This window comes from Eptatretus burgeri, chromosome 10, assembly GCF_056783735.1.
Source record: "Eptatretus burgeri isolate ZD-2024b chromosome 10, Ebu_testis_v1, whole genome shotgun sequence".
NCBI classification, from domain to species: domain Eukaryota; kingdom Metazoa; phylum Chordata; class Myxini; order Myxiniformes; family Myxinidae; genus Eptatretus; species Eptatretus burgeri.
The window spans coordinates 2,689,605-2,716,043 of record NC_140970.1 but is presented as its reverse complement, the minus strand read 5'-3'; the positions used below and the strand labels follow the sequence as shown (position 1 = coordinate 2,716,043).

At 41.2% G+C, this 26,439-nt stretch overlaps 1 protein-coding gene across 8 annotated transcripts in view; it reads right to left on the bottom strand.

Moving 5' to 3' along the window:
* Window positions 1-5,957: 5,957 nt before the first annotated feature.
* The window catches only part of BCOR (BCL6 corepressor), a 159,958-nt gene continuing 139,476 nt past the window's right edge, over window positions 5,958-26,439 (bottom strand). For all 8 annotated transcript variants that reach the window (XM_085896832.1, XM_085896827.1, XM_085896831.1 and 5 more), the window contains 4 exons: window positions 25,213-25,358; window positions 13,929-14,006; window positions 13,414-13,582; window positions 5,958-9,213 (listed from right to left, as the gene is read on the bottom strand). In XM_085896832.1, the coding sequence (XP_085752958.1) occupies window positions 8,904-9,213; window positions 13,414-13,582; window positions 13,929-14,006; window positions 25,213-25,358 (703 nt within the window). In that variant the 3' untranslated portion in view covers window positions 5,958-8,903. The remainder of the gene's footprint in view (window positions 9,214-13,413; window positions 13,583-13,928; window positions 14,007-25,212; window positions 25,359-26,439) is intronic.

Genomic DNA, 26,439 nt, shown 5'->3' with positions numbered 1-26,439 from the left:
GAACAAGCTTCCACCAAGCAAGATATACTGGGTAATGTATTTAATATAATGAATGGGCACAGGGTTCATTCACTGATGAACAATGTCAATCTTGATCACTGTCAGTGCTCTCCACAAAGCCTGGTGTTGGCTTAGTGGTTTGGGTGGCGGCTTGGGATCCAAGGGTCCTGAGTTCCATCCCCGTTGGCTGGTGAATTAATACACCAGGGGGTTTACTCAGCCTGTCATCCTTCCGAGGTCAGCGAAATGAGTACCAGTGTGTACTGGTAGAGGGGCACTGCATCAGCGACACAGTCGTGCTTCCAAGAAATGATAGCTACCCTGGCAGCGAAGCTGCCATACGCAAGAAGAAGAAAAAGAAGTGCTGTCTCCACCAAAATGATATGGGATATGTGGCAGTTCTGCATCAGAGTCATCCGAGTCCACATTGTCAGAATCTCGTGGCTCGTCATTGATATCGATGAGCTGTTGTGGCATAACATTTCCGACGTACCAAAGTGGCTCTCTCTGGCTTGCCATCCCTCAACTCCCGTTCATGATCAACCGTTACATCTGGAATATCCGGTTTCGTGATATGGGCCCTCTTCCAGATGCCAATCTGATAGTTCACCCACCTGATTTGCTGCTCTGGACCTTTTCCACATGGTGGTAGTGTTCTCAGATCCACATTCTTTGAAGGGTTGAGTTGGTCCTCCTTGGCACATACTGGAGCTCCTTTATGTGGACGTGTCGTACTCGAGTGTGTCACACCTTGTGCACTCGAGCGCGACCATGGATGGCACAAGTGAACACCTCTAATTCATCAATTAGGTCTTCTGCTACGTACCACGTTTCTCCCAACCTGGACAGTACAGCTGTAAACTTTGGAGTTTTCTAGAGATTTTTCATGGGCTTGACCTTTTCTCGTCCCTTGTCACATCTCGTCCCTTGTCACAAGCACTGGTTGTCACATCCAGTGTACTCTACACGTGGACACACATGAGTGCTGTACAGTGCTGCCGTGTGTAGCCCACTGTGAGCTCAGTGATGTTGATCAGTCTTTGCTTTTTTTTCCCATGCCAGTATCAAAGAGAATGACACCATTTTCCAACGTGAGTGCGAACTGCAAAAGGACTAAGAACACATCACTGTCCAAGCTTTTGAACCGGAAGTACTTGTATCTCTCGTCTTTCCCAGACACACAGGATAGAACTACTCTGGCGTCTGTGTCCTCTTGGATTGAACACAGAGTTTCAATTTCCATCTTCTTTGTGGTCGTCCCATCTTCAGACATCAACTGGTATGCAGCCCCTTCACTGATCAGGACAACTTTTCTTCCCAGGAACTTGCTGGAATATGACTGACTGATGACTCCATACTTTACATAGGACATTGATGAATTGCATCTTGTTCTCATCGTTTGTCAAGAACAGCTTCCAGTCGGGGGTTTCTTTATACATTCACCCTTGATGAGTTTCTTTACTGCAGCCTCTTCTTTCACGTTTCATTGATTTGACGGAACTGGCAGGATACATAATCTGTGCTGAACACCGCGTCTGTCGTCTTTGATATCATGTCAAAAATATTACAGCAAATCAGACAAATTAGCTGGTGTTTCCTTCATGTAGTGGAACTTAGCATTCCCATCATGGACCACAAGTGTAGACTCATCTGATGATACTGTAGCATCTTCACACTCTTCAGTCAGATACTGGAAGCATTTCGATTTGTCTGTCTTTTCCAGAAATCCATCAGCTGTCCCGATGGTATGTGAAACAGGGGTCACCAGGTATGTCATCAGTTCCTTCATGTCCAAATGCAAGACTCGTCTTTGGGACTTCACAAATAATTGCGAGGCAATATTGCCCTGTTGCTTATGCCGTTGCTACCTTCATATTCTTGTTCAAGTCAACAAGGGTTCTCAGGTTCATCTTCATCCACTTCAATACTGATTCAAAGAAGTTGGCATCCTTCTTCAGTCTGTCTCTGCTGAAAACTTCCTTTGCCACTCTTCTTGCTGTTTCTGCCTTGAGTTCGTCAGTTGCGATAACTCCGGTGGCTTCAGCTTCAAATGAAAGACCAAGAAACTTGTCCTAGTCATCAACCATAAACAGATTGATGAAGCTCTCAACTGTTTCTTGTGCCTATGTTACAAACATCTCACTCTTCAGGATTTCTGCGGGTCGTACAACACGATGCATTGGTCCACTGAGGTTGTGTACCAGCATGTCAGCCATGTTCAGTGTGGTGTTGACATATTGGGATCGAGTGTGTGTTGTTCTCACCAATTTTTAGTATGCGTCATGGTTGCTGGGAACCCCAGAAACACCATCCCCCACCAGCACCACCATTGGCATGTCTCACGAATGTTTCCTCCATCATTTTATTGACAGGACAATAGTTTCTGGGAATGAACAAACGAGCCACACTCATCGTTCCTCTCCTGATTTAAATCAGTTACTCCTGGGTGTGATACCTCGATGTTAACCAAGAAGGTAGAGAAGTAGCATGCATAGTTATGACCACCGAATGCGAAGAATAGGTCTCCCATGTGATGCAAACAGTGAGCATATGTGAGGAAGTCATTGTACTTCACCACCTGTATAAGGGACAGTACTAGGCATATATAATTCATGTTGGAAGCCCACAGTTTTTCCAAGACTGCCTCCACTCTATATTGCACGTAACCCTGCATGTAGTTATTGACTGCATAATCATTTATTGTTGCCTCCAATGTGGTTGCTGTGAGTGATTGGAACATATTATCCAACTTCTTCATCGAGTCTGCTGGGAGGGAAGAGAGCAGATCCTGCTCACCTCGGTCAGCCATGTATTGTTCCAATAACAACCTTTCCAAGCATTCCAGCATAACTTTATGGCAATGTTTCGCCCTGTCATAGTGCTTTCCTGTCATTAAACCTTGCAGCAAACCAGAGACAATGAACCCTGCTTCTCGTAGGATGTCAGACAACCCAGAGCCATCCATCTTCTTGCCTATCATCTTGAGATAATTGCAAACGAGGTGGAAGGTGCCCATCAATACGATGTACTTCTCATCCTGATCAGGATTGTTCCATATCCGTGGGTCAGAAGGAATAGATTGAATGGTGAGGACAACCATCAACCATGACCACAATAACATCCTGACATTGTATCCAAAAATCCGTCTTTAAAACTTACAAATGTACCTAATAATTATTCTCCGCAACAATCCTTGTGTTGGAACTGCCATAACCTTTTCAGTTTATGTTGGAGAATCATAGTTGTGGTATCAAATGATAGGTATATGGACACAGTTCATTTTAATGTATGACTTGGTCAAATAAAGCCTCACATATGCACTTCAAACAAAAGTAAATGTAGAAATTTGATCATTTTCGTGACGTGCTGGATATGTACACGGAGTGCAGGCACATGGAGTCCAATAACTTGCATCAAATATTTCTGAGACATGATAATATTGATTTCAGAAGAACCAGCAGAAGCTGAGCTTTCATTTGGGACCTCATGTGTATGTATTGCTCCAATAATGACCCCACAAATTATAATTTCATTTCGATGTCAAACTCCATTTCCATGTTTCATAGTTTGATAATGATCAAACTATGAAACATGGAAATGGAGTTTGACGTAAATGGACCAGTTGCGTTTTGAAGATACCTTAAAATATTTATCCAAAATGACAAGTTCATCCCAACATTTGCAATCATGCTCAGGATATACTAAGTGACTTGGGCATCAGGAAATTATAGTGCCAGAGGTTTGTGGGAGTGTGGGGGAGGTGTCCACGCAGCTGCAGTAGCCCATGGCCTATAGGTGGCTGCTTGGAGTGGAGGAAACTTTCCCTTGAAGGGCGTGTCCACATATTATGTATCGCAATTTTAGACCCAGCCACACCACCTCCTCCCCCCCCCCACCACGTCATAACCCCTTATGGGTAATTCCAGCGTAACGGACGTAACATTGAGACAAAAATTGCATCACTAATGTTGAAATTTTGAAAAGGTTGGCCATATTACAGAGAGTTTCTTTATTACTTATCGTAATTAGTCTCTATGGCTTTCTGATATTGGTACAAACCCCACTGTGTAGTGTACTACTAAAGCAAAAATCAACATTTAAGAGGCGTAACGGACGTAACATCAAAATGGATACAACTAAAATTGGCCATAGTACAATTCTTAAATCCTGCGAAATAACGAATTTGTAGTATACCTTTCATTCACGGTAAGCAAACTAAGCATTAGTAGCATACTTTCTATATTCCAACGATATGATCTGTCTGTTGTTTGTTAAAATATTTTGAAAAGTTCACTGTAACGGACGTAACATTTTCGACAAAATGATAACAGATAGAATGACTTACCATTGGAGGATGTTGAGGCAGTTCTTTCAAGATGGCCGCCAAATCACGTGACATCATCCACGGAGTAAATATCGCATAAATTATGAAAATTCAGACCAAACTAAACACCGTCCAACAGAAATCCTTTTGAAAAATACATTTTCAAATTTTATGCTTCATGTCCATTATTACGTGGAATTACCCTTATAGCATCACTTCCAGTGTCAGGGGGTGGGACAAGTTATGATTTTTTTTTGAAGCAAATTTTCTGAACTAAAACACTGTGGTGGTGGGGGAGGGGTGGGGGTAACATACTGTTTGTTTGTTTTAATATCATGCATTCCTTTGAGATGCTATAAAAAAAAATTTCAAATAGTTCCCAAGGTTGGAGGTGGACGCAAATTCTCTCTTTGTAGATGTGTGTCCTGTACCGACTGCCACCGTCGCTGTCAAGATGGCCTGGAGCTGAAGGTACGCACACGAGATTCCAAGCTGTCTCGCCTGGGTTAGAATCCCAACCCCAGCTATAAACTGTCATCCCAATGTTTGTGTCTCACAGGCATGGTGGTTCATCAATGTGTGTGTGTGTGTCATCACTCGAATAGGTGTTAAACTGAGCGTCTCATCTGCCGACATTAGTTGGTAAACATTAAAGATCCCACGGAGTCCTTCATGAAGAACAGGCCAGCTTTCACCGGCACTCTGAACAAATTCTTGCCCAAACGACTGCTTGGAAGGCAAGGGCAAACCACCGAGTATACGTCTTGCCAAGAAGACATCATATCGTTGGGGGGTATTCATCCGTCCGTAAGGACAGGTTCTTTGGTAGTACGAGGGCGTGTTGGAAAGTAATGCCTCCTGATATTTTTCTCCAAAACAGGCAATGATATTTGAATAAAACAAAGACAGACACGAACATCAATCTTTATTCTACGATGGTGCATATTTATTTCTCAGAATCACCACTTCGGTCCACACGTTTCTGTCAACGTTCAAGTAGTTTTGTGATGCTGTCATGATCGAACCGTGCGTCTTGCTGATTGAAGCAATTCTTCACAACTGCCTTGATATCATTGTCGGAAAAGACGGATGTTCTTCACAGAGGTGTCCCTTAAGTTTAGGTAAGGCATGAAAATGTGGCAGAGCAAAGTAAGGACTGGTGATCCTTAGTGGGGGTACTCCATTAACCATCTCTCACTCTCAGGATGTAATGGTGCACCCAAGTCTAATCTCCAGTCAGTCACCCCAACTCAAATCTCATCTCCAGTCAGTCATCTCAAATCTCGTCTCCATTGCTTCACAGCACTGACAACGTCATGCTGCCCTCTTGATTGAGGTAGCATTGAGACATCGAGTGTCAGAATCATGAAACTTCGCACCCAGTGATGGGAAGAATTAATGTGCAGACTGTGCTTTGTTTCATTCGAATATCTTTACCTGTTTTTGAGAAAAATAAGAGGAAGCATTAGTTTTCAGTATGCCCTTGTGTGTTTAACCAACGAGTCTGAAATGGAGAAATCCCAGAGAGGTTGTACATCAAAATTGGAGGTGAGTTTCATCCCCATTAGAATGATAAAAGCAGATGAATGATAAAAATGACTGAAGTTGAAAACAAAGGTGCAAGGTGCAGGTGTAACCACAATAATTTCTTTTTTTTTATTTTCGTAGAAAACACGGGTGTACCCGAAAATTCACAACAAGAGCTGGTAGGAAAATACACAAAATGCCAGCAATGGGCACCGAACAGCCCGCAGCGGCTTGCAGGAGATGTAAGACAGGGAAGAGGAGAGGTAAAGATGGAGACAGGGGGGAGAGATGGAGAGGGAGAGAGAGAGAGAGAGTGGGGGGTGGGGGAGATGAGGGTAAGGGGAGAGATCAGGGTGAGGGGAGAGATGTGGGGGGGGGGTTGGAGAGATCAGGGGGGTAGGAGAGATCAGGGGGGAGTGGGAGAGATCAGGGGGGTGGGAGAGATCAGGGTGGGGGGTGGGAGAGATCAGGGTGGGGGTGGGAGAGATCAGGGTGAGGGGAGAGATTAGGATGAGGGGAGAGATCAGGGTGAGGGGAGAGGTCAGGGTGAGGGGAGAGGTCAGGGTGAGGGGAGAGGTCAGGGCGAGGGGAGAGATGAAAGAGAGGGGAGAGAGAGGAGGGTGAGCGGAGAGAGGAGGGCAAGGGGAGGGAGGAGGATGAGGGGAGAGAGGGAGAAAGAATGAGAGGAGGAGAGGGAGAGAGAATGAGAGGGGGAGAGGGAGAGAGAAAGAGAGGGGAGAGAATGAGAGTGGGACAGAAAAAGAGTGAGAAGGAATGAGAGAGGGAGAGAATGAGAGGGGGAGAGAGAGAATGAGAGGGGAGAGGGAGAGAGAAAGAGAGGTGGAGAGAATGAGAGTGGGACAAAGAGTGGGACAGAAAAAATGAGAGAATGAGGGGGGGGTGAATGAGAGGGGGAGAGAGGTGGGGGTTGATGGAGATACAGAGATAGAGGCTGACTAACTCACAGCAGGCAAAGCCAGTGGATACTGAGCTCGTCCAGTCACAGCCCTGTAAGACAAATCCACCTACATGGCTGCGAGTCAGAGCCACTTCAGGGCAAACCAGGGTAACGGGATTATAGATTTGGCCGCAACGAGATTCGAACCTGTAGCCTTTGCTGTAACACTCAGACAGCTTGTGCTCCGATCATCTAACAACGCTGCTGGAGAGGAATTTTTGGAACAAGTTAAAATAGCAGTTAAAACTTCAGAAACAGGTTACATTAACTCATGATATAAACTTTTACACTCTCTCTGCCGCGTAATGAAGTCAAATATTGTGAGACTTTGGTAATACAAGTCGGGTTTGAAAGAGAAAGAACAGACTACAAAAGTATTGACAAATCATAGGGAAACAGCATCATAGAATAAAAAGGTAAGAGTATCGAGGGAAGGAGTTGATTGATAGCACTCAGCCAAAAGGGGAGATACAAGATGATGAAGAATGACTAACGTGGGACAAAGAGAGATGGAATAAGGAGAATCCTTATGGACGCAGCAGGCTCTATCAAAACAATTCAACGAAGGTTAATTTAGTTAACTCCATTCAAATGAAATAAATTAAACCTTGAAAAGTGATCAGGTGGAAAGACAAATAATTAGAATAAAAAGAAAGAGTACAGAGCCATGATAGAAAGTGCAAGGCATGTGGTCAAGTGATTTGGAGGACAGCAGTGAGTATGGAGGATTGGAGGAAGTTGGTGGGAGAAAAGAGCAGTGAACAGGGAGAATTGGATGAGGTCGGTGGGAGATTGGTGAGAGATTGAGGGAGGGGAGAGAAGAGCAGTGAGCAGGGAGAATTGGAAGAGGTTGGTGGGAGATGGGGGGGAAGACATGAATGCATTCAAATGATGTGGAAATTTCTGTGGAATTGGAAGATGAAAGGGATGATGGAGTTGAGTGATAATAGTGAGAAAAATTAATAAATAAAAGGAACGACAACATGACGAAGAGAAACAAGGGGTGGGACACGACAAAAACAAACAAGGGGTGGGAACGAGCGACAAAGCGAAACAAGAGGTGGGACACACGACGGAGTGAAACAAGGGGTGGGACACAACAAAGTGGGCAGTTCGGCGCTGATAATTTTATTTTGCTTTTTTGGTTGACGATTTTGTGGCACAACATTGGATGTGGATTTTGGATGAACTTATGATGTATAATACGAAATAGAAAGGATCGAAATTGGAGAGGGCGAAGTAGGCTGCTCCACAGTTTCATATTTGCAAAGCCATCCTCAGCCACTATCGCTTCAGGCAAGAGGGGTTGGTTGGTTATTCGTCAAAATAGGGAATTTAAGAGAGAATCAACACGCTCTGAAATTCAATGTACATGAGGTCTATATACAAAAATGAACACATTGTACAAAGATGAGGTGATATTAAAAGGTACACTCAGGGATCCAGTGCTGCACAAATTCTCATCAGGTGAGCAGAAAGACAAAAAATAGGGGTGATAAGACAATTTTCCGAAATTGGTTGATCTGAGCAAATTGGTCGACGATACAAAAAGAGCAGAATGACAGACAAAGAGGGGTGGAGATAGAAAGAGAACAGGGAAGAAAGGGAAGGTAGAAAAAAAGAAATAAAGACCTGTTTCAGGCAGAACAAAGCACAAATATAACAAACCGAGGAGGGCTACATGACCATTCAGGAATCCTAGAAACTGACAATCCAGATTCCAATGTTGTATTTTTGGACCAACTGGCCGACCAGGATAGGAAAATGCTGGATGACTCAGGGCATCATACCAGTAGAGATAAAGAATAGATGTACAGATGGGAACAATTCAAATTGCAAAGGAATTCCAGTGGAAAAACAGATAAAAGCAGCCAAGGCCAAGCAAATAATCCATTGCAATGGCAATGGAATCACCCTGGGCTATTAATGGCTACTGGCAACACCAAAGTGTTTGTTGTTTTTTTTTCCATCGACAATAAACTTCTCTCTGTTACTCCAGGTGAAGCCGAAAAATTGTCAGGTCACCAGTGAAGGCATAATGGATCCAACAGCAGTTCAGTGGGTGGCATGGTCAGCCACCCACCGTACCCCTCGTCACTGCAACACCTCCAAAGAAGCTCCCAAAAGCCTCTGCAACTCTGGCATGAGCCGCACAAGCCGAGTGGCTACAGTGGACTTCATTGTGCCTTGGGCAAGTGAGGGAGCAGCAGTGGTGAGAAGAGGCAGTGGAGGAGGTCCAGATGTTTGCGACAGAGGTGGAGCAAGCTGAGATTCCAAGACCTGGCGCCGTACTTCAGTGGATGGGAGAGATGCGAGGCGCAAACTTGGGCAAGCTGCTTGCAAGGCAGGAAGTGAAAGATTTGAAGAGGCAAGAATATCCTTCAGGAGGAGCCAGTTCCGAGGGCTTGTGACAAACAGGGGGAAAAATATTCACAATGAGGTGCAAATTAACAAAAGGACTTGCTCATTAAAACACCCACCAAAGGCAAACTTGAATGCTTACTGAAACAATAAGAGATCTAAATGTCTAGGTTGAAAGATTGCAAGCAAGAGCTGACCAAAGCATCATGCTATGGTGGACTCTTGTCTTGCTCTAACATTATTTTAAGGGCATTTTGAGTGACACCGACTTTTTATCGGAAGCATTTTTAGTGCCAACCTCATGTTTTCCAGAAAGAATTAACAGTATACCATAATATGTGGACTGGCATCACAAGTAAAACTAGAACGGGCACTCGGTAGAGCGCATACCTTCGCCGCCGCAACTTTTTTCCAGGCACATTTGAAAAACGTCATTTTAAAACGTCCATGACGTCACAACCGTCAGTCCGATTGACGTCAAATTTGGTGTGTAACCTCCTTGAAGGCAGTCAAACAAAATGGAATGATAAACACTGAAAAATTAAAAAGTTGAAAAATGACGTCATCTTTTGACGTCATTTTGACGCACTTCCGGGGACGTCACGTCCAATCGGGGACTACCATTCTGAAAGCTCGTAGTTCACTGAACGTTTTAACGTTGGTTTCATGTCAATAGCTCTATTAGATCTGAAGCTATGCCTACAAGTATATTTTGACCTTGAGTGTGACCTTGACCTTGACTACAGTGTTAATTGGCAAAACCTGTACATCAATAAACAGATATTTTGGTACTGATCCTAATGTATGTATGTATGTATGTATGTATGTATGTATGTATGTATGTATGTATGTATGTATGTATGTATATATATATATATATATATATATATATATATATATTTCTTCTTCTTCTTCTTCTTCTTCTTCTTCTTCTTCTTCTTCTTCTTCTTCTTCTTCTTCTTCTTCTTCTTCTTCTTCCGGCTGCTCCCGTGAGGGGTCGCCACAGCGGATCATCCATATGATCCGCATAGTGATTTGGCACGTTTTACACCGGATGCCCTTCCTGACGCAACCCTGGTTGCCTCTTACAACACAGGGATCTGGTACACCTATTTTAACCAGGGTATACACCGGCCCAGTACACTGGTACTCATTTCGCCGACCTCGGAAGGATGACAGGCTGAGTAAACCCCCTGGTGTTGAACGACTTGGGATATATATATATATATATATATATATATATATATATATATATATATATATATATATATATATATATATATATATTCAGTGGCCCAACGGGGCTTGAACTCAGGACTTTTTGGGTCCAAAGCCGCTGCCCTAACCACTGCGCCAACACCAGGCTATATATATATATATATATATATATATATATATATATATATATATATATATATATATATATATATATATATATATATATATATATATATATATACATATGACATGAAACCAACGTTAAAACGTTCAGTGAACTACGAGCTTTCAGAATGGTAGTCCCCGATTGGACGTGACGTCCCCGGAAGTGCGTCAAAATGACGTCAAAAGATGACGTCATTTTTCAACTTTTTAATTTTTCAGTGTTTATCATTCCATTTTGTTTGACTGCCTTCAAGGAGGTTACACACCAAATTTGACGTCAATCGGACTGACGGTTGTGACGTCATGGTATATATATATATATATATATATATATATATATATATATATATATATATATATATATATATATATATATATATATATATATATATATATATATATATATATATATATATATATATATATATATATATATATATATATATATATATATATATATATATATATATATATATATATATACCTGGTGTTGGCGCAGTGGTTTGGGCAGCGGCTTGGGATCCAAAAGGTCCTGAGTTCAAGCCCCGTTGGGCCACTGAATTAATACACCAGGGGGTTGACTCAGCTTGTCATCCTTCCGAGGTCAGCGAAATGAGTACCAGTGTACTGGGCCGGTGTATACCCCGGTTAAAATAGGTGTACCATTTCCCTGTGTCATAAGAGGCAACCAGGGTTGCGTCAGGAAGGGCATCCGGCGTAAAACCTGTGCCAAATCGGTGCGCGGATCATAACGGATGATCCGCTGTGGCGACCCCGAACGGGAGCAGCTGAAAGAAGAACACATATATATATATATATATATATATATATATATATATATATATATATATATATATATATATTTCTTCTTCTTCTTCTTCTTCTTTCGATAGAAGAAGAAGAAGACGAAGAAGATATACATATATATATATATATATATATATATATATATATATATATATATATATATATATATATATATGTGTGTTCTTCTTTCGGCTTCTCCCGTTAGGGGTCGCCACAGCGGATCATTCGTATGATCCGCATAGTGATTTGGCACATGTTTTACGCCGGATGCCCTTTCCTGACGCAACCCTGGTCGCCTCTTACGACACAGGGATAAGGATTGGGTTTCGCCATTATTCCGGGCTGCCCTACACCCTCTCATAGCGCGGCCCAGTGCAGAGCTCCCGTCCTCAAGCGATCCTCCAACCCAAGCCTCCGAGTATCCGGATTACAAGCGCACACCACTACGCCCGGTGTGTATATATATATATATATATATATATATATATATATATATATATATATATATATATATATATATATATATATATATATATATATATATATATATATATATATATATATATATACACACACATATACACACACATGTCCTTTGGGGTGTTTTCACACTCCAAGCACATATATGGTTGAATATTTCAGAAAGTACCATCTTTTCGATATTGTGTCTTTATGAAGTTGTTTGTTAGCATGTTTCACCCATTCAGCTAAATTTTTGATAACATAGAGAAATAATCGGCTGACTTATTACCAAAATTTGTCTGGGGTGCATTCACATTGAAGTCATCGGCAGCATTGACCACAGGTTGCTTGAATGACTTCACAATAACATGTTCATTTTACATCCATTTCTTCAAGACAGAGACACTGTTTTATTAGTGGGGTGCAAGTACACCCCAGGTAAAACTGTTAAAATTTTTTTTTAAAGTTTTCATTATTACACATGGTCAGAGGGACTTGTCCAAACTAAATTTGTGTTGGTTATTATATACTTGTTTTCATGTATTGAGACACATAAATGAAGAAAATGTTCGTGTTGCAAAAAAATAGAGGCTTGATTTCGAAAAAAGGCGTTTCTTTTACGATTTAATTTTTTTTGAGTTTGGTATCCATGGTAACCATAAAAATGGTAAACTAGCACAGAAAGGGTATGTTTAACTCAAAAAGGCATCATGAAGAATAAATAAATAAATTACGTTTTGAAATAATGCATGCGTTGTGTTTTATTCATGCTTTAAATCCATGGGGGTGTGAACATACAACAAAGGTCATAAATGGTTTATTTTTCCCTTGGGTGAGGATGAGAGTAAAGCAACAAGTCAACCATTATGTAGGCAGACAGACAGCAGTCTTTTTAGGGGATAAGTAGTTCTGTGCTCTATGTTTGTTGGACATGCAGTGTCTGCATAATAAGGGATTACAGGAATGCATTAATGTGCCTTTTCTCATTGTGCTTCATTTGTCCCATCGCCACCTCCTTGCTTTCTCTGACTCCCTTCATTCCGTTAGGTTGCATTTATTGAATTAAATAAAGTCCTCCATTGTTCTCAGAAGAGTGATACTGGTGTGGGAATATAGAGTTCGTAGATACGCTATCCACCTGTAATTTTGATTATCTTAACTGTCTTCAGGTTCTACTTGCCTTCCTAATCACACCCTCCAGACAAGGGGTATAACTACTGTATTATTTTCCTTTCTATTGTTCACCGCTCTTCTGTGCTCTTCTGCTTGCATTTTATAAACGGATTATTCATTTGTGTAAATGTTGCATCGTTTTCATTAACTTTTGCTGTGGGTGCAAAGGTGGTTTCCTTAAATCCTATTGTGTGTGCCAATTTAATTGCTTTTGTTGTGTGGTCTTGATTAATTTTATTTCTGCTGTAAGTTCAACCATAATTGCTTAATTTTTTTTCATTTATTTAAAGTAGTTAACAAGAGAGACACCCAAATAATGAACCACTTGACAGACTACCAAAGAGATTCACAATTTCTGGCCACCTTTTAGGAACAGACAAAGTCTTGCCAAGTTTAAAGTTTTAATCCAGAACCTTACCCTTGTGCATGAGATATCTGCAGGTTGTAAGCAGGTGGTGGGGGTGAGGAGTAGAATTCAAATGTGATAGGGTCTTCATTGGTCCCTTCTTCTACTTCACATTCACTTCTTTCTCCTTCACTGCCTGGAACTTCTGCCAGCACATCAAATCCTGTGTCTTCATCCTTCTCTGAAGGTTTGGAAAGTACGATGGTAGAAAGGGTAGGATAAATAACAATCGCATTATTCAATGTTGTGTGGTCTTGATAAATTATATTTCTGATGTAAAATCATCCACAACAGCTTCGTTTTGTTTTGTTTAAAAAAAAAGTAGTTAGCAATAGAGACAACCAAACAATGTACTTCTTGACAGACTACCCAACAACAATCGGATTATTCAGTGATACCTTCACCAACTTAGCAGTAAAGTCCGTTTTGTATTTCAACTTGTATGAGGTTTGCATTGATATTGTTGGGAATTTATAATTATTGGGAAATTATACACCAGTGTTGTTGTGAATTAAGGAAACACTCACCAAAGATTGAACTACTGTAAAAAGACCAGAAGCAACCTTGGTCACCTTCAGGCCACCCTCGCACATCTGCCATGTGGTCTACAATAAAGAACCAAACACAGAATCAACTTCAGATCAAAATTTGGTGACCACTGTGCTGGATGACATCACAAAGACTGAACACCATGTTGCTAATTAGGACTGCAAACGATACACACAAGAAGAAAGGGTGAGCGGAAGCAAAATGACAAAAGTGAAAAACTATAATGGCATTCGGTAGTGCGCATAGCTCCACCAGGCTGAATAGTTTACGTTTTGTATCCCACTGATAGGATGGATCTGGATCCGGACCTGAACCAAAATTGGAATTGGCTTGTTCTCATCACCTAACCAACTCATCCACCTAATTTTTGCATAACTCATCCACAACTTTTTGAAATATCATGCAATAATACATCGTTTTTAGCCCCATCTCTCAATGGTGAAGAATCATTTAAAAAGTCCCCAAAAAAATTCTCCGATCCAGATCCGGATCTTCACCAAAATCAAATCGATTCAGGTCCTTGTCACACACCCAACCTGTCCACCAAATTCAGTGTGAATCCGTCGATAAATTTTTGAGATATCTTGGTCACAGACAAACAGACAGAGGGGTGAAAACCATCTTAGGTGGTAGAGGGAAATATTTTCAATAGGAAGAGGTATGGGTTTATTGTAGGAAAAGGAGGAAGGGGGTGGGTGGGTGGGGGAGTTGGGGATGAAAAGGAAAGGCAGTTGGGTAGAGATAAGAACATGGGGAAGGGAGGGAAGAGGAGGTTTAAGGACATATGGGGATGCGGGGTAGGAAGTAATGACACATTTTGCCCTTTTTGTCACGATTAGGGTGGGGTCCATAATCATAATGTCCTCTCAAGACCCATCTATTTCTGCACAATATCTGCTGTTTACATCATCAGTAGGGTGCAGCTATGCCATTGATGCAGTGCTGTTGTAGATTAGAGCAGGAATTTAGAATTTTGCCAAGGCAGCAAACACGGAATGATGTACTCTTTTTACAAGGTGCTATGGGACCTTTCACTTGTCCACAAGTCCGAGTAGATCGGACAACCAGCTCAACACCCCTCTAAAAGGATGGCACACACCTTGGTGTATGAGGGGCGGTCAAGCAGTTTTGCAATTCAGGGGTGAAGCAATTGTAGCAGGGTCCTAATTTTTTGGTAACAAAGTGGAATGCTTGTGCATTTGTTTCAGTTAAATTGACTGTGGGGGAATTCCATGTCACGTGTACACACCCTCCCGACACTAATACCTCATTTTCTCCCCATATGTTGGCCATTTATTCACTTGGGTGAAAAAACTCAAAATACCAACTTTTAGACCTGGGGGCCCATCGGGACCCATTTTAAGGGCCCCTCAAATTTGGGCGCCCCCGGCTGCCCCCCAATCTTCCAGAGGCCATATCACAGGTTGTAGTGGTCCGATTTGGCTGATCTTGGTATCAAAATGCTCGTAAAAGCGAGATCTTTCGAATCGCGTAAAGTAAAATCACTCCGAAACAGTAATTCAAAAAGTTAAAGTTTGGGGCGCCCTTTGACCTTGGGCCCCTGCTCCTCAGCCAAACCGATGGTCCCGAATTTTTCGTGTGAGAATACCCCTTCATATACTCCAACACCTCAGCATAAATGAAAATGGGATCTCAATGGGTTCAAGTGTGATGATGGTTTTATGGTTTGGGGACTTGGGTGCTGGACACACAATACGCCACAATACATAGGAGAATATTTGAACACAAGATTTCCAATACACTATATCAGTATATTGTACATTAATTTTCCACGTGCACATGCAGGAACTGGAATCGATACGAGTATGAGTAGAGTTTTTCCTAGCATATGATCATCAAGATTTTTTGCGAACCAATGTTTTATTTGATAGCTGTGTTTCTTTTTTACTGATTGTGTAGGTTCTACCTGTAGCAGTTTTTGGTTCTACAGAAAGAAGTTTATCAGAAATGTCTAAAATGCAGTGATCTTTAATGTCAGGAAAAATAAACTACTTGCGGGCCCGTTTGGATGAAGAAAATTCACTTTCACTTCATGAGTGTCCTGAAAGGCTTCCATGATGCAGGCAAGCCACCATTTTCCATCATAGTGCACTGTGACATAACCTGAGAGTTTCCCGTTAAAAGTTGGTGTAGATTTTGAAATAGCTGACTCGATACGGTGTTCCTCGCTAAGTCTGAATTTGCGTACTTGAAGAGCAGTTTCAGAAATAGGGATGAAAGCATGAAGTTTTTTAGTTCCAGCTATGGTTTTGGCCGTTTTTAACCTTTCTTCCAGATTTCGATTTTCCTCGTCATACGCCTCTTGGATCCCGTAACCGAACTTCATTTCATTCAAACCATTTTCAGCAAAGGCGAAAAGATCTTTTGGAGAAATAATTTGACTGTCGTAAGGTCGACGCAGGCTCTCACGTGTTGCTTCTCGTTTGACTGTACCTCCCACGCCATCTGAAGGACCCTTGCCATGACTTGTGGTCAAAAAATGCCATTCTGCGTCAATACCATACTCTGATTTGTGACGACATAGGTTTATGAAAGCTTTGCAATGCTTACATTGGCTAGCGCAACCGTCTGAGAAATAGTAAAGTTTCTTTACATTTCCAAAGCTAGATTTCAATTGCTCAATAAGCATTCTTTGGAAGAGGTGGACTGAGACAACGTCGTGAGTGTTGCATTCTGATATAATCGTAAACGAATCGTGGTTTAATTTGCCATAGTCCGATTTGAAATAGTAAACCCAGGGGTGAATTGTCACTTGAGAGCAGTTCCAATGGAATCCTTGGGCCGCATCCTGTACGACAAACGAATAGTTCTCTGAGAAGTCTCCAATAATGACAAATTCTCCTTCACCGATTTCGTCTTTCTTATTTTTCAGAAACTGAGATTGGGCCTTGGCAATGAAGTCGTGTCTCACTAATTTCACCGTGCGTTCACAGAATTGATTAATGAATTCTTCCAAAGGCAGGACCATGGGGCTCAGTTCAGATCTGTTGGTGGATGTCCACCATTTAAACTGAATTTCATCAATATCCTCTCGTTCATAAGCACTCAGTAACTCGGTTTTGAAGTCTTCAATTGATGGGCAACTTTCACAAGTTCTGAAATAACATGCCGGTTGTGCTGGGTTGTAAACTATGCGTGCTATCACATGATGATAGCGAGGAAGTTTGGCTATCTGTGGCATTTTGGAACCAAACAACATGAGTTCACATTTTGATGTATCGTACATACACATACACTGTGTGTACCGCCTGAACCGGCCAGGACACACTCCGAGGGACGGAGCATGGCGAACTTCGCGAATCTAACTTTCAAGCCAGGGTTCTTCTCTTTGAATTTCTGAAACAGTTCCTTGAGATTATTTAGTACCAGGCGCTTTTGATTTTTGTCTTTTCCATGTTCATTCCTGACCACCACACAGTCCTTTTTTCCCGACATTATTCGGCTGACTTCATCACTTCGGTAAAATTTGGTTACGGCGGATTTCACTTCGTCAGGCAATATTTTACTGTTTGGGATTTGGAGATGATAGCATACCATTTTCTTTCTCTAAATTTTTGGCTTGCACAGCCATTCTTTGGGAGCAACTGAATTCACTCATTACATCATCCCTCTGATGCTCATATTCCTAGCAAATATTGTCAGTATACGTATTTGCTCTGAACGGCTCGAAACAACGTATTTTTCTTTCAGGCTTTTGATCACCTCTGGCATGCAGTTTTCATCACATTTTGACGCTGTATTTTGTGTTTTCTCCGCAGTGCTTGGTCCAGCAACTAGTTCTAATTTCTTTTGCACAGAATCTTCCACTTTACTTTGGTTTTCAGGAACATACCCTGGGTTCCTTTCTGCCTTTTGTTGGTCGAATGGGCTTTCGTCTATCATCGATAATGACTGGTTTAATAGGTCAACTTCTGCTTCTCGCTCAAAAACCTCCTCGTCCTCATCTGTCGAAATAGATTCTGCAATGCCTTCGATAGTACGTTCTGATGATGATTTTGAACTGGTCGAAGATTATTCTTCAATACGCTCTGGTGACAACTGAGAAAGTTTTATTCTGCACGAAGTACAAAGTCTGTCATCTTTTTTCACCTTTGAAGAAAATTTCATCAACATATCATTTGACACATTGCGAAGATCTTTTAATTGTTTCGTTTTATGGCAGCTGAACCGATCGCAACAGTATTTTCGGAACTCCTTTCGATCTTCAGTCGCCATGCTTACTACAACATATGCAAAAACTGAGATTAGCCCATTTATAACTTAATTCGATGATGATTATGCAAAAAATGTACACTTAAAAATCAATAGACATAATTGGCAGAATAATTTTTTGCAAATGATGCAAAATATATATATATATATATATATATATATATATATATATATATATATATATATATATATATATATATATATATATATATATATATATATATATATATATATATATATATATATATATATATATATATATATATGAAGCCTGTTGTTGGCGCAGTGGTAAGGGCAGCGGCTTGGGATCCAAAAGATCCTGAGTTCAAGCCCCGTTGGGCCACTGAATTAATACACCAGGGGGTTGACTCAGCCTGTCATCTTTCCGAGGTCGGCGAAATGAGTACCAGTATACTGGGCCGGTGTATACCCTGGTTAAAATAGGTGTACCATATCCCTGTGTCGTAAAAGGCGACCAGGGTTGCGTCAGGAAGGGCATCCGGCGTAAAACATGTGCCAAATCTCTATGCGGATCATACGGATGATCCGCTGTGGCGACCCCTAACGGGAGCAGCCGAAAGAAGAGGAAGATATATATATATATATATATATGTATATATATGTATATATATGTATATATATGTATATATATATATATATTTATATATGTATATATATATATATATATATAAATATATATATATATATATATATATATATATATATATATATATATATATATATATATATATATATATATATATATATATATATATATATATATATATATATATATATATATATATATATATATATATATAATAGTCCAGAGATGATGATTGTCAATTTCAGACATAAAGTCGCCTGCCAGCAGGTGACGTCATTGGAACGATGATGGCAAACGTCGCCCAATATCAAATGAAGAATTAGTGATATGTGGACCCTGAACAATAAAACCATCATCGCACTTGAACCCATTGAGATCCCATTTTCATTTATGCTGAGGTGTTGGAGTATATGAAGGGGTATTCTCACACGGAAAAATCGGGATCATCGGTTTGGCTGGGGGGCGGGGGCCCAAGGTCAAAGGGCGCCCCAAACTATAACTTTTTGAATTTCTGTTTCGGAGTGATTTTACTTTACGCGATTCGAAAGATCTCGCTTTTACGAGCATTTTGGTACCAAGATCATCCAAATCGGACCACTACAACCTGTGATATGGCCACTGGAAGATTGTGGGTCAACCAGGAGCGCCCAAATTTGAGGGGGGGGCCCTAAAATGGCCCCCAGGTCTGGAAATTGACACAATGTTTTACCGTGGATACAAACACTTGCACAAAAAAAAGAGTGAAATCTGAGACAATGTGTCAAATTTCGCTGAAAAATGTGTACACTTGACATGGAATGCCCCTGTGAAACCATTTACTGTTTCAGAATGAGTTTCAAGTATGGCATCTGAGAAAATTACAGATTTTCAAAAAATTGAGCATCAGAGCGTCATAAAATTATTTACCCAAGCAGGTTTCACAGCAACAGAAATTCATCAACACATAGTGGGAGTGTATGGCACAGATGCTCCTTCATATGGTACCATAACAAGGTGGGCCAAGGAGTTAAAGTGTGGGCATGAAAGCCTTGAGAATGGCTCCCGGTCAGGACGATGGTCTTCAGACGCCACTGAGGAGGCAACTGTAGCTCGAGTCGAGAACTTGACTATGGACGACCAGCGTATCAAGGCCAAAGAAATTAATAAGCACTGAGGTTGGCCTTTCACATGGAAGACCATCACTCATGAACATTTGGGCATGTCTAAGGTTTCTGTAAGATGGGTTCCTCAAAACCTCAGCAGTCAGGGTCGACACCAAAGGATGGCCTCAAGTTGTGAGCTCCTTCACCTGTATGAAGCCAATCCAGCCAACTTTATTTCCCATCTAGTGGCAGGCGATGAGACTTGGATTCATCACTGGGATCCCAAATCAAAGACAGAATCCATGCAATGGAAGCACCCAAATTTTCCAACCCACAAGAAGTTCAGAATTCAACCCTCTGCTTAGAAGATCATGGGATCTGGGATGAGATGAAGCAACAATCATCGGTAACTGTTATGCTGGCTTTATGCAAAAACAGCACAATGTCATCCATGCAAAACTACATGGGATGTTGTGGAGCAGGTGTGCTCCTGCTCCGCAACAATGCACCAGTCCACAAATTCCATAATGCACAGGTGTCGATTCACACTTGTGGTTTAGAGGAACTGAAAGAGTTTAGAGGAACAGTTTAGAGGAACTGAAACTCCAGGAATGACACGTTACACCAATAAATTGGATTATATTATGCCAGGAACCAAACCCAGAACATATAGTACAACTTGAAGGCAAGTATGCACCATCTGAACTGTATTGCAAATCTATCCTCCAGATAAGGGGTAAAGAGAACGAGATAAGTGTGTCCAGCATGTTCGTGCTAACATGGTGAAACTAGAACGGCACTCGGTAGAGCGCATACCTCCGCCAGGCTGAAGAGTCTACATTTTGTATCTCACTGATAGGATGGATCTGTATCCAGACATGAACCAAAATCGAATTGGCTTGTTCTTCTCACCTACCCAACTCATCCACCAAGTTTTGTCCAAATCCATTCATAACTTTCTGAAATATCATGCCATGTATCGTTTTTGACCCGATCTTTCAATTGTGAAGAATCACTTTAAAAACTAGAATGGCACTTGGTAGAGCGTATACCTCCACCAGGCTGAATAGTTTACGTTTTGTATCCCACCAATAAGCCAGATCTGGATCGAGACCTGAACCAAAATGTTATCGGCTTGTTCTCGTCACCTACCCAACTCATCCACCAAGTTTTGTCCGAATCTGCCCACAAGTTTTTAAGATACCGCATTATATTCTCACGTAAAAAAGTTCCAATGCACCATAAAAAAATTTCACAAAATGATATCGGCATACCCCAGCAAGATAACACGCAGCCAACATTTTCCTTGACATGTAACCCATTTTACCCGTGAATATCTGGAATTTGCATGTGCATACTGTGCACTGCACGTACAATTGTCATGCATGTGTACTGTACTGAGTCACGTGACAGTGGGACTGGGCAAATTACAATGCAGCACGATTCGGTGAACCATCCCAGCTCGGAAAAACATTTTTATTGATGTCTAATCATTGTAAACGTGATGCTATGCCCTTTCCAAAAATGAACATCCATGTGCTATTGTCATGCTTGTGTCATTGTGGTTATGCGTTTTGGTCTTTATCGGAACACCGTAGTCACCATGGAGACGTTATAAAGAAACTGGCAACATTAGAGATCGTCTACGTTCTGACCAACCACGTGTGAAGTCATGTCGTCAGGATAACCACATCTGGTTGGTGCACCTTAGGAATCGGTTCCAGACAGCAACATTGACAGCTTGCATCATCCCTGGCTTGTGACCAATCAGTGCCAGAACTATCAGGAATGTGTTACGTGAGTATAACATCCGACCATGACGACCAGCAATATGTCCGATTTTGTTGCCACATCATTGACATGCACACCCAGCTTGGTATTGGCAATATCTGAGGTTTGGGAGACAAGATTGGGCTCTATCCTCCTTACAGATGAGTCGAGATTCCATCATAATAGGTGTTGTCGCATTGATCAACGGGAAGGGGAACGTTACGCTGATACGTGTTGTGCAATGTTCTTCATTCAGCACTGGAAGCGTGATGGTGTTGAGAGGCATCACCACACATCACAGAATCCAGCTGGAGGTCATTAACGGTAATTTGGCAATCATTCTGCACCGTGATGAAGTTCTCCATCCTCACATGCTGCAATTCCTACAAGTTTATGGATGTCGTCGTTTTCTGAACACGTGAATATTATGGCTCTTGGCCTTAATATTTGGTATCACAGCCTTTGGACAAAAAAAGCGCTTGCTGTAGCCATGAATGAGCTTCCTACACCTCTCTACTAGCAGTATGTCCCACTCTTCTTGTGCAAACTGCTCCAGTTCTCCCAGATCTGAAGGGTGCCTTCTCCCAACTGCTGTTTTCAGATCTATCTTCCCACAGGTGTTCTCAATGGGATTTACATCTGGACTCATTGCTGGCCACTCCAGAACTGTCCAGCATTTTGTCTTGAACCATTCCTGGGTGCTTTTTGAAGTGTGTTTGGGGTTATTGTCCTGCTGCAAGACCCATGACCTTCGACGGAGACCCAGCTTTCTGACACTGGGTTGAACATTGTGTTCCAAAATGCCTTGGTAATCTCCTGATTTCATGATGCCATGCACACATTGAGGGCACCCAGTGCCAGAGGCAGCACAGCAACCCCAAAATATCACTGAACCTCCTCCATGTTTGACTGTTGGGAAGGTGTTCTTTTCTTTGAAAGCTTCATTTTGCTTTCTGTAAACATGGAGATGATGTGCTTCACCAAAAAGCTCTAATTTGGTCTCATCTGTCCACAGGACATTCTCCCAGAAGGATTTTGGCTTGTTCATGTGTGTTTTGGAAAACTCCAGTCCAGCTTTCTTATGTCTCTCTCTTAGCAGTGGGGTCCCTCCTTGGTCTCCTACCATAGAACCCCCTTTCATTGAGTTGGTGACGGATGGTGCGAGTTGAAACTGTCGTACCTTGTGTCTCAAGGTCAGCTTGAATCTGTTTGAGAGTTTATCGAGGTGCTTTCTCCACCATTCAAACAATCCTTCACTGCAATCTTCAATCAAGTTTTCTCTTGGGGCCATGTCCAGGAAGGTTGGCTACAGTGCCATGGGTCTTAAACTTCCTGATAACATTGTGTACGGTGGACACAGGAACATCAAGGTCTCTGGAGATGGACTTGTGGCCTTGAGGTCGTCCATGCTTGGCTACAATCTTGTGTCTGAACTCCTCAGACAATTCTCTGGTTTTCTTTCTTTTCTCCATGCTCATTGTGGTACACTCAGTGACACAAAACAGCAGAACGACTCCTTTTCTCTCTTCAAACTGGTTGAATGAATGATTTTTATATTGCAGGCACCTGCAACTCACCAAATACGAGTTAAATTCCAAAATAAAGGAGAATCACCTGCTTGAAATCTAATTATTTCTATCAATTTCTGAAAGGCGCCAATAATATTGTCTGGGCCATTTTAGGATTTTGGTGTGGAATAAGCCCAGATTTAGTAATTTTTTTTGGCTTTTTTTTGTTTTGTTCCATTGCAAACTAAAATACATTTGTGGATACCAAAAGATTTTTTTCCAATTCAACAATTTCTGGAAGAAATGGTACATTATTTGAAAAAAGTGCAAGGGTGCCAATATTTTTGGCCACAACAGTATGTGTGTGGAGCTTATTTATATGTATATATATATATATATATATATATATATATATATATATATATATATATATATATATATATATATATATATATGTGTGTATTGTTATGGCTGGCTTCCTTCTTGGAACTACGGTGCAGTAATTGGTCTTTATTTTGACTATACATGTTCTTATAGGCAGCAACAGGTTTACGCATCACTTTCTGAAGGGAGTCTTGTATAACTACAAAGATAATAAGAATAACGGTATCTTTCAAATCAGAAATTGTGGTTTGTTTCAACTGAAACATTTTCCCTTTGAGTAATCTCCATCATAAACGAGAATGAAGTCGATGGCGCGCCATCACAAATTCCCATGCTTCCCACCTAAAGCAAAGTTTAAAGATGGCAAAGAGTTCAACCAAGAATGACCCTAACATCAACTTATGAATTAAACAGAGTTTTCTGTTTTGACCTCTGTGACTCTCAAGTCACGACCCCCCACTCCCCCCCCCCGCCTCAGGGGCATGAACTGGGAGTCATTTCCAAAAAAATCATTACATATTTTAGGTGTCCCCCAAAGTTGATTGGATATGTAAAGTTTCGTTAAAAAACAACGTTTTAAAATGTTCTCATAATTGCGTTTTTTGCTATTTTACCTTTTGACCCCATTCCAGGGGCGGGGCCAAAATGACACTACTCTCGCACCTTTTTGCCATGTGGTGATCATAACAACCAAGTTTGGTGAATTTCTGCACAACCATTTAGGAGGAGATATCATGACGGACAAACAGACGGAGCCGATTACAATATCCCACCATTTTTTTGTTCTTTCAAAAACCGTGGGGATAATGAGTTTGGGAATTGAAGGCAGGAGTTTATAGTGTGCTTGGGAATCGAACCCAGACTAGAACTCTTTGCCACCTTGCAAGTGGCAGAAATGGAACCATGCTCTTGTAAGTATAGTATATGTAAAGGCAACACACAAGTTATCCTGACATTCCATATTAGAGGAAACAAAATGAGCATCAGCCAGAATTAAGGGTAGAGCAACCACGACCTTTACGAGGTTGTTTTATTTATTTATTTATTTATGGAGAAAGATGACATTTCACTGAAGGGAGCGGGAGGGAGCGACAGGAATTCAGTTCGACACCAAGTATGAATGCTCATTATGATGCAACACGGAAGAGAAGTTTGAATGTATTTTGCAATTGGGTGTTTTTTGAGTTTTTGCAAGTCTATTAAATTTGTCACTTTGTGAGGGACAGACAAACTTTTGCACTCAAGTAGAACTTGCAAATGGAAGATGACAAGTGTTTTCCGTTAAATATTCTGTCAGGTAATGTCAGGATAAACCGCGAACACATGATGAACAACACTTCCGATAGGATATATTGACCAGAGAGAAAGTTCTGTTTTACTCTCATGACCTTGAGTGAAAGCAACAAAGTTCAGTGTAAATATTGGACTCTCCACAACCTAATTATTTGTCTGAACCAATTAAGCTTTCAAAGTTCTCAGTATTCCCAGATCAATAATTTTATGCAGGGAGTGGGGGGGGGGGAAGAAAACAATAAAGCAATTCCATATTTTGGTTACAAATGAACTTGTTGCTGAGTGGCTGAAAAAAATTAACATGTGGATGCATTATTAACCCAATTTTAGATGCCTCGCATCTCAAATACTGACTGGTAAAGCATTGTTAAGCGGAACTACATACCAGAGAGGAAAGCTGCCATGACCGGAGAACGTGCAAGGTGTGAGACCGTACGACCGGAGTATGTAGCCAGCGTAGGGTCAGCCCCATGGGCCAGCAGCAGCCGAGTCAATTGCAGGTGGTCATTCTCGACTGCATCATGGAGAGGCCTTTGGAAGCAAATGAGAGACAGGGTTATACTTAGGTGAGGCCTATAAAACCCATGCAAAAAAAAACCAAAAAAACCATTTGGACATTTTCCAAGCATTCTTTCATCAAAAGCAAATAAAATAGAAAGGGAATGATAATCAGCTTGAAGATCATGTACCAAGCAGTTGACCAGTTTCTCATTTCACCAGATTGGTGGGTAATGCTGGAGATATTAGACAGTGAGGGACATCTGGTGCAGTCGATTTAATGTTTCAGACGAAAAGCGAGGTCTGCAATGTGATGTTTCAAAAGGTTGGGCATACACTTCCCATTTAAAATATGTATTTTTTATTGTATATTGCACAAGACATGTTTTTCTCTCATTTCAGAAAAGGTTGGACCATTATATGCCTTCCCACTATGGGTTATGTACTATATTATAATTACAGCATGTTATATCGGCATCGGTCAAGCAAATGTAAAGGGATGGGAGGGGAGGGAAAAAGGTTTGAAAAATGAGTGTTCACCTCATGATGAAGTCAACTTTGTGTGAGGCCTTGCGCGTGGTGTACCAATATGACGATGTTTGCCTGCTGATAGCGATGAATTATGGCTTCGAAAGCAACACAGATGGAGAGTGCAAAGGTAAAGCAATAGTCCAGTGCAAAAGAGCAAGTTGTAAGGAAGCCAGCGGCGCCACAGGAATTAACAAAACACCGACTCAGAGGAGTATGGGACACAAAGACAGAGCAATTTCATATTATGACATAGAAATTTGTATCTGCTGGAGGTTCTCTCTCTTTTTCAAATAGTTTGGTTTCAGACGATGATGTAAGTGCGATAGAGTTCATGGAGTTCCTTACAACACACGGTGTTGAGAAACAAGGACATAAGAGGGGTAAGAGCAGAAAAGTTGATTGGTCGTGATGATGTAAAATGCCGTAATAGTTTGCGCAAGTGCAAGTACTGCTAAACTAAAGGTTTTTGAAAGTGACAAAAAGGTGATTTGTGTTCTACAATGTTCAAGTATGTTAATAAATTTAAATAAAATCAAGATTTTAGAGGTTGTAGAAATATTTTTTTTCCAAAGTTTACTGCCAT